The 9,207-nt window shown below is 45.3% G+C and overlaps 1 protein-coding gene across 4 annotated transcripts; it reads right to left on the bottom strand.

Moving 5' to 3' along the window:
- Nucleotides 1-305: 305 nt before the first annotated feature.
- Nucleotides 306-4,757, bottom strand: TPBG (trophoblast glycoprotein). Of its 4 annotated transcripts, none has more exons than XM_070419328.1 (2): nucleotides 4,633-4,757; nucleotides 306-3,559 (listed from the first exon to the last, which is right to left on the bottom strand). In XM_070419328.1, exon 2 carries the CDS (start codon nucleotides 3,228-3,230, stop codon nucleotides 1,971-1,973), a length of 1,260 nt encoding a protein of 419 aa, XP_070275429.1. In that variant the 5' UTR covers nucleotides 3,231-3,559; nucleotides 4,633-4,757; the 3' UTR covers nucleotides 306-1,970. The 4 variants fall into 4 exon arrangements, with proteins under 4 accessions (XP_070275429.1, XP_070275426.1, XP_070275428.1 ...); XM_070419325.1 differs by lacking the exon at nucleotides 4,633-4,757 and adding an exon at nucleotides 4,271-4,359; XM_070419327.1 differs by lacking the exon at nucleotides 4,633-4,757 and adding an exon at nucleotides 3,919-4,032.
- Between the last annotated feature and the right edge of the window lie 4,450 nt (nucleotides 4,758-9,207).

The following is a 9,207-nucleotide window of genomic DNA, read 5'->3' on the forward strand; positions in this document are numbered from 1 at the left end:
AAAAAGGAGTCGGCAAAGATTTCTAGAACCCAAAGTGCTATCTAATCCTTTTTCACTCTTGAAAATATGGAAATGAAAATAATATTTCAAATATAAAAACACTGCAGAACATAAAAAAGAAGACCCTAAGACATGCTGATGCAAGTTCATTACACTTTAAGTTAAACAATAATGGCTAAATTAAAGTCACTTTATAGAACAGCTTGGAGATGAACGGGATTTATTTTTAAGCTTAATTGGAAAATAGCTGTGAAAAAAAACTTGTCTATTATTGAGAATATCAATTGATTCACTGATGGCTTTATTTATACCTAAATGTGTTTTATTCTTCGCAAAGATGTATATACCAACATAGAGCTTAGCTAAAATCAAAATATCCCAATTCTTAAAAACTGAATTGAACATAAGAACCTGTGACTATTAGTTGAGACACTTGTTTGTGCATTTAGACATTTATCTCACGTTTTTTCCTCAAATGCATATCCTATCATAACAATGTTTAAAACATATTTAGCAGGATCTCTGATAAAATTATCCAGCCCAGCCGGTCACAGTTTGATTCTTGGTCAGGGCATATGTCCGGGTTGTAGGCTTGATCCCCAGTGTGGAGGCAGCCAGTCTATGATTCTCTCTCATCATTAATGTTTCTATTTCTCTTTCCCTCTCCCTTCCTCTCTGAAATCAATAAAAATATATTTTAAAAAATACAGAACAATTATCCAAATATATTTTTTAAATATTCTCAGAAAAATCTAAATTATAATTTACATTATGATCTTAGAAAAATTTTTAAAATTTAATGTCTTTGATTTTAGAATATTCTATCTTTAAGACATTTAATTTTCATACATTTATTTTCATTGTATTTGTTTTATACTCTAAACACCCAAATATCATACGGAGAGGTTTATCAAGTGATTTTGTTCTACCCTAAAAACTTAATCTAGAAAAAGTCCCAAACTGTGAACTGTTTATTATACAGAACTGTTCCTTCTCACCAACTTTATAATGCTCTCACACAATTGTTTCTGAAATAGCATTAATTTGGGGACCATAAGTCTTTTCACATGAATATTCAAATTCTCTATTTAAATCCAGAAAGGATCCACCATCTCAAAATTATCTCCAAAAGTCTACTTATGTAAGATATTGCTCCAGTTTCATTCTCAACTATAATACCTTAATTATCACTGGAACCAAGACCACTCAGTCACACTGTCCCTAATCCTTTATTTCAAATAGCAAACTTGAACACAACTGTCATTCTTTTAAGAATCTTTATTGAATTTTTTTTTTAACAATTTAGCCTGTTGGATCTCGATGCAGTTTGTAAAACAACTTGCATATAGTTTCATATAAACTGCAATCAAAAAAGTAATTTACTTTCTCAAAGAAGTTATCTGAAGTTGCAAGTTATTTTTTGGAATATGCAGAACAGTAAAATATAAGCATGCTCTCGGATGCAGGTGCTCCTGTGTACTATGGAGTTACTTTGAAGAGCTTGCTAAGGTCTGCAGGCAGTTTATGGAATGCAATCATTTTCTTCACAATTTAGGTACATGAGAATAAAACTGATACTTATGAATAGAATATTTTTCTGAAAAAGTTGAGGCAGCTTTTGTTGAATGCTATCTGTATTGGTACACTTGTTACACTTTGTACTAAAAGAAACAGACAGCCAGGAGTCCATGTTCATGCTGAAACTTGAGAAGTCCCTCCATACATGTTGAGTTCCAAGAAAAGGAAGAGGGTTAAAGACTATGAAATTGTTCATCATCATCTTACATTAATGGACCACACCTAGACACCTTACATGACAAAGGAGCAAATCCCCTTCCTTCACTGCTTTCAGTCAAGGCCAGTGGTATCTACAGTGGAGGGTGGAGGTGGAGCAAGCCTAGGACAGGATAAAGCTTAATTAAGTCTACATCTCATGCATAGTTTGTCCTTGTTCTGGCCTCGAATGTTTCTCAGACATCCGAATTAGAACTGAGGTTTGTTAACCTGGGGTCCGCATTGATTTCATATCTGTAATGATAACCTTCCATGTGATCCCTGCAGGCATCTCTGATGTTATGCATCCACTTTTTTATCCCCTTACGGTTCAAATACAAAACCAGTAGGAAAATGGCACCTATCAGGGCTAAAACAATACCTAGGAAGACATAAGAAGTCTGCAGGGATGGAGGGAGGATAGGATCACAGTCCAGGTCGGAGCTGTTAAGTTCCAGGAGGACCCGATTCCTCATTTTTTCCGGGAACGCACAGGTGAGCCCGGCTTTTCCCTGCACTATCTCTGTCTCCTTGAGCCAGGTCACCATGTCCACCATGTGGCAGTCGCAGACCCAGGGATTGTTGTCCAGGAAGACCCTGACTTGGGGTAGGCCTTGCAACTCTGCCAGGGTGCCATTGTGAAGGGCCTTGAGGGCGTTGTCTTCCAGGTGGAGGCTTTCTAGGTGTGTCAGGTTGCGGAAGGACACATAAGTCAGGCTCACCAGCGAGTTGTTGCGCAGGTCCAGGTGCCTGAGGCTCGGCAGCTGGGCCAGCACATCGTGGGGCAGGTAGGCAAAGCAGTTGCTGGTCAGCTCCAGGCGGCGGAGCCCGCGCAGCGCCTGGCCAGCTCGCAGGGCGGCCGCCACCATCCCCTCGAAGCTCCGGTTGTGCCGCTCGTCGTCATCAGGGGGCAGGATGTGGTTCAGGATCAGTTCCACCAGGGGGCTGGGGGGCGAGACGCTGGCGTTGCTGCCCGAGAAGGCGAAGGGGCTGAGAGAGGCCAGCGGGTTGTGGCTGAGGTCGAGCTGGCGCAGGCTGGGCAGATGCTCGAAGGCGCCGGCGCGCACCTCCTCCAGGCGGCTGCCGCTGAGGTTGAGCGCGGCCAGCTCGGCCAGCGGCGGGAGGCGGGAGAACGCGCCGGCGGGGAGCACGGCCAGCTGGTTGCCGGTGAGGAAGAGGTTGCGCACGTAAGGGGGCAGGTCCGCAGGCACCTCCGTCAGGTTGCGGTTAACGCACTTGACGGTGCGCGCCGCTTCCGAGCACTCGCACGGCGGGGGGCATTGGCCCGGCAGCGGGGGCTGGGCGGACGCCGCCACGAACGACGCGGAGGAGGCCGACGAGGTCGCCGAGGAGGTGAGCGAAGATGAGGAGACCCAGCCCAGCAGGACCAGCGCCAGCCGCGCGAGCCGCAGCCAAGCGTCCCCGGCGGCGGGGCCACGGGCGCAACCCCCAGGCATCACGGCACGGGTCTCCCCGGGGCTGGCCTGGGCCGGCGCCCGCTCCGCAGGCTCGAAAGCTGGGCCCCGAGGGCGCGGGTCAGCAGGGAGCTTCTGGAGAAAACTTTGCTCTCGTGGGAGCGCAGGGGGTACGCCGCAACCGGAACTTGGCTAGCGCCCCCTGGCCACGGGCGTCCCCCTCCCGGGGCGATCCCCCCGCCCCTGGCCACGAGGAAGTACGCACGGCGGGTCCGGACGCTCCACTCGCGCTCCTCTTGCTGCCGCCGCCCCTGCGTGCAGGCACCTCTCGCCTCTTTTGTGGGCGCCTCACGCTGGATCCGCTGCAGGACCTGGGACGAGCGGGAGACAAGCGTGAGGAGCGGCACCCGCCGCCGCTTTCCGAGTGCAGGAACCGGTCTATCCCAGCCAAGCCGTCCCACCCCGTCCCCAGGACCTCCCTCCCAAAGCCCTGGAGGGCCTCTCCTTCCCCTCCCCCTCCCGCCCCCTCCTCCCCGTCCCAAGCACATCCTTACCCAGGAGAGGGGCGCGCATCCCGAGACCGGAGCGCAAAGTCTTCCTCCCGCCCTGGCCCAAGCTATATACGCATCTTCCCAGCCTCCCGCCCTCCTCCTTTCGCGACCAGACTTGTCCCTCGTGCGCAACTTCTTGCTTAATCCCCAGCGCCTTCCCGACCAAACTTCTCGCTCACCCCCCGCCTCCGCGGACGACCTGCCTTCCGGGTCTCCGCCCCCACGCGGACTTCTCCTCCGGGTCCAGGTTAGGAGGAGAGGGAAGTTTCAGGTTGCGAGAGTCTTTTGATGTCCCTGAGGCCCTCCCCGGGCTAAGCCCCCGGTACAGCTGCTCCCTCCTCCCCCCAGCCCGCGCCTCCGCCAGCCCCTCGGAGCCCGGAGAGGGTTCGAGTCTTCTCCGAAGGGGAGGGGAAAGGCCGCGAACAAAGCGGCGGAGACAGCCGGGACCGACGCTCCTCCCGCGCCTGGAGCTGGGGAGGAGCGGCGCCGCCTTCCGGTTCTCGCCCGCACGGCTGGCTCCCAGCTGCTCACCTCCGCGCCCGCCGGCTCCGGAGACAACTCCGAGTCCCACCAGAGTCGCGGCGACTTTCGGGCTCCGAGCTGCGAGTGCCGGCTCCGCTCGCACCCCAGCCCCTGGCCCAACCTCCGCCGCTGGGAAAAACCAACCCGGGGGGCGGGGGAGGGCCAGGCCGGTGCAGGGACTTTTCCTGCCGCGCGGCCAACCTCTGTAGACCTTGGCAGGGAGATTTAGGAAAGGGGACCGGGGGGATCGGGGCTTCGCGCCTCCTCCTGGTGGAAATTAACGAGGACTATGCGGGAAAGGATGAGGGAATCCCTCTCTCCCCCCTCTTCGGCATCCTTTGGTGGTTCCTCGTTTTGCATACTGTATTTACCTTGGACTGGAACAAAACCGCTAATGAATCTCGTGGAATTCACCCAGATTCGGGTACCCAGGGCAGTAACGAGGTAGGCTCAGGCGTGACGGAGCAGCGTGAAGTAGCGGCATGAAGAAATGAGCTGAGAATGCACAGCGGCCGCAGCAAAACGCCCGGCAAACTGCAAGGGAGCGTCAGGAAATCTTCCCGTCAAAGTGATACCTTAGATGCCAACTTCTGATTTAGGTGTAATGAATGCGTCCCCACCCATCCCGCTTGAACGGTTATGGGACTTGTAAAGAGAGAGCCAACTTTAAGATAGTGGAGAGGAGATTCATTCTTGATTCATTAGTTTTTCTCCTCGAAAATTAAAAGCAGAGGGGAGAAAAGGCAGCCAAAGCATCCTAGAAACAAAAGGCAAATAGCAACGCCGTGATTCACCCGGAAAGCGGACCCGCCCCCTCTCACCAGATGTGGCGGCGGTGGGTCGGTGCCAGTCACTAAAGCTAGGGGAGTGCACAGGGTTGGGGGTGAGGGGGAGGCCGCCCAGGGAGATCTGAAGCTTGGCCTAAAGTCTGTTGCCCTTGGGGGTGCTCAGCAGGGGAGGGGGTACAGAGATTGGAGTTGGAGAAGGGAATGGATTGAATGACTATTTACTGGGAGGATGTTATATATTTCAGGGTTTGGGCCCTGAAAGCTCTGTCCTTGCTCTATCAATAACTGTATTCCCTTTGTCCCAATCAAATAATTTCCGTGAAAGGGTGAGAAGGTGCTGGTTAGTCAGTTCAGGTTTCTTCATTTTGGAGAGAAAAGTGGAAATTAGAGAAAACAGTTGGGAAATTAAGGTCTGGTAATAAAATGGTCAGATAAGGAATGCTGAAGTTTGTGCACGTATTGTACTCTCAAGTCCATTCCTGACTGCTTTTGTGACAAGAGATAGTCTGCAGAGCCAATAGCAAAAATGGCCCAGACAGGAGAGGGTTTGGAGGTTGTAGATATTTGAGCAAAAAGTCAGTTTTGTTCATTTGCATCGTCTTCACCTTTATCTAAACCCCCTTTTATTATTTTTAAAGGTGTTTTACAACCTGAATATGAAACACTTTGAAAAAAGAGTCTCAAAAGCTGTAGTCATGTTCTGTATGCCAGCTGTAGTGGTGGTTATGTAAATCAATACGTGGGTTAAAATTCATAGATCTATGTACACCAAAACAAAAGAGTCCTGTTTGCTCTATGATACATTCTAAAACAAAATTAATTACTTCGGGGGTAGGGGGGAGGAACTGTAGTAATGCTCTGGCATGATATTAATTCTGGTTCTGATCTAAAGAGCAGTTTCTCTGTTAAGAATGAGAAGCACTTTACAATTTAGAAAGATTATATATATTTTCATCGGATCCTCAAATCAACTCAGCAATATAGATATAATTAGCTTTATTATCTTGTTGCTACTGGTGGTGTTAACCTGTTCTACAAATTAAAACTCGGGAGTCCTGAGCATTAACTGTCTTTTACTTGCCAAACTCTATGCTGATCACTGTATAGAAATTATATTATTTACTCTGCACATCAGTATTCAGGGAGGCACTCTCACTCCAGTTTTACAGACCACAAAATTGAGGCAAAAATAAATAATATAGTGTAGTTCCCCCTTATCTGCTGGGGAACAATTCCAAGCAGGTAAATGGCCGAAACTGAGGACAATACTTAACCCCTCATATACTGTTTATTTCCTATACATGATAAAGTTTAACTTATAAATTTGGCACAATAAGAGATTAATAATAATAATAAAATAGAACAATTATAAAAACATACTGTAATAAGAGTTATGTGAATGTGGTCTCTCTCAAAATATTTTATTGTACTATACTCACCTTTTCACTTAAAGGAAGCACTTTACGGTTTCTCTTCGGCACATCTGAATTGCCAGCCTTGCTACTGTTGCACTTTAGGGCCATTCTGAAATAAAATAAGAGTTGCCTGAACACAAGCACTTCAATATCTTGACAATGATCTGAAAACCAAGATGGCTACTAAATGACTAAGGGGTGGGGAGCGCAGGGAGCATGGAAACACTGGACAAAGGGGTGGTTCTTGGCAGGATGGTGTGAGATTTTATCATTCTGAACAGGCGCACAATTTAAAACTTATGAATTATTTGTCTCTGGAATTTTCTATTTAGTATTTTCCGACCTGGGTTGCCATGAGTAACTGAAACCTTGGAAGGGAAACTGTAGATAAGGGGGGACTACTGTAACTTTTTCCAGTGAATGCTGAGGTGGGGACCAGGCCAGATTTGCCTGCCTTTCATGTATATCCCACATTCCACATCTAGGCAAGGCTGAGGAGTGTGTGCAAAGCCCTACTCTGCTGCTCCAAAGCTTCATTCATCCTGGCTCTTTTCCCCCTGTTCTTCCCCTCCCTCCCTGCGGCTGGCGGTTGACTATGACTGCTGAACCAGGACCCAGGAACGGGATCACTTCTAACTCCACCACGCATTGTGTGACTTCTGTATGCCTCTGTTTCTTAATCTGTAAAATAAGAACACTACTAAAACTTTCCATGAGAGTCAAGATAGTGTATGTAGCACACTTAGCAAAACTATCTGTTATTATTGTGCTCTCCTTAGTTATTCTCACCATTTATTGTGTACCTGCTATATCTCTGTAACTAACTGTGTTAGTCAGAATAGTACAGGGATGAATAGTTTATGGTCTCCTTAAGTACAGTTGTGAGATTTAGCAAGTAACATTTCAGGATCCTCAATTAAATTTGAATTTCAGTTAAACAATACATTTTTTTTTAGTATAAATATGTCCCGTGCAATATTTGGGATGTACTTATACTAAACTAATTCATTGTTTACATGAAATTTTAATTGAACTGGGCATCCTTTATTAAATCTGGCAATAAAGGATTTCATCACCTGGTGGAACAACCACAGAAACAAAAGCCTTCAATGCAGAACATTGAGTGCAGTTTCATGTGTGTGCACCTTCCCCATCTCCTCTCTGTATATATTTTAACTGCTGTTTGTGCTGTTTTTATATGAATGGGATCAGAGAATTATCCATGACTTTTCTGACTTTAAAACACCATATATTCTTTCATGTCCATACATATAGGTATGTTTTCTTCTTTATTAAAGACTGCAAAATATTCCTTACTGTGGATTGTTATACCACATTTTTAACTGCCCTACTGAAAGATCAGTAAGTACTTTTTCCAAGAAGTTTCCTTCAACTGAGAAAAGCTTACTAGGATTGATTCTATTTTGATTGTCATAAGCATTTAATTATCCTAAATTATCATACTTGCCTTACTCTTGACAACTTGAAAATTTTTTGTTCATGATGCAATTTACATGCTCTGAAGCAGGATAGGATTTCTGAGCACAGTTTTCCTCATTTATTCTTCCATTCCGAAATGAAAAGAAAGAAGGATCTGAATACTCAGATGGAGAAGAATCAATTTAGTATATTTCGATTGGTCACTGTGTAGCCTCCAGGAAAATATCTCTGCACTATCGCTTATTTAGCAGATTTTTTTCCTTCACGAACCGTTTTTCTTCTAATGACCCAAAGGAAATTCATTAATAAATTATTGAAATTTTGCTGCTAAGTCCTGGGAAGGCAAGGAATAATGTAGTATATTTTTAAAAGATGAGTGATTATGGCCACCCTGATGGTAAGTAGCAGGGAGAAGCGATGTGATCCAGCATTATTCAAGACTAGTTAATTTTGGTGTCTGACTTAAATTAGCAGAGGAATTAATGAAGGTGAACACTATGAAATCTGAAAGATATCTAAAACAAAACCAAGTATTGGTGAACATCAAGCACATATGTCATAAAACCATGAACCAACACCTACAACCAGAACAATCAAGTCGAGGGTTGATTCAGGGAGAAAACAAAACAAAACAGTTACATACACAGTATATTATTGTATACACACATTCATGGAAAAATAAATTTTAAAAATTGTTGATTAAAAAGAAATTCTTCTCACGAGTTGATTTCAAATCACTTTTGAAGTAATAGGCTTCTTGTCTGAAATATATAAATTAAATTAAGTAAAATATATTTTAGGGAATGGGTCAAAAACATTTGTTTCATGAGTCAGTACAATGGGAGTAGAAGAAAACTATAACAAAGGTATTTCAAAATTCACTGGAGATTAAATAAGTACTAAAGAAAGAACAAAGCTAAAAGGCTATACAGTCCTAGCCAATTTGGCTCAGTGGATAGAGCATTGGCCTGGGTTCGTTTCCAGGAACATACCTCGTTGCGGGCTCCTAAGCTTCCCTGGCCCTGGTCAGGGCAAATGCAGGAGACAACCAATCGATGTGTTTTTCTCCCATTGATGTTTCTCTCTGTCTTTCCCTCTCTCTTCCACTCTCTCTTAAAAAATCAATGGAAAATATCCTCAGGTGAGGGTTGAAAAATAAATAAATAAATAAATAAATAAATAAATAAATGGCAATAACAGACTGGAGAGATTAAAGTGGGTGGATCTATGTGATTCTTCAAGGATGAGAGGATATTAAAAGGTAAAGAAAAACAATTGGCAGGACTTTCCAAATAGTTCACAT

The sequence above is a fragment of the Myotis yumanensis genome, unplaced genomic scaffold, assembly GCF_028538775.1.
Source record: "Myotis yumanensis isolate MYYU_CA2020_CCGP unplaced genomic scaffold, mMyoYum1.0.hap1 SCAF_6, whole genome shotgun sequence".
NCBI classification, from domain to species: Eukaryota; Metazoa; Chordata; class Mammalia; order Chiroptera; family Vespertilionidae; genus Myotis; species Myotis yumanensis.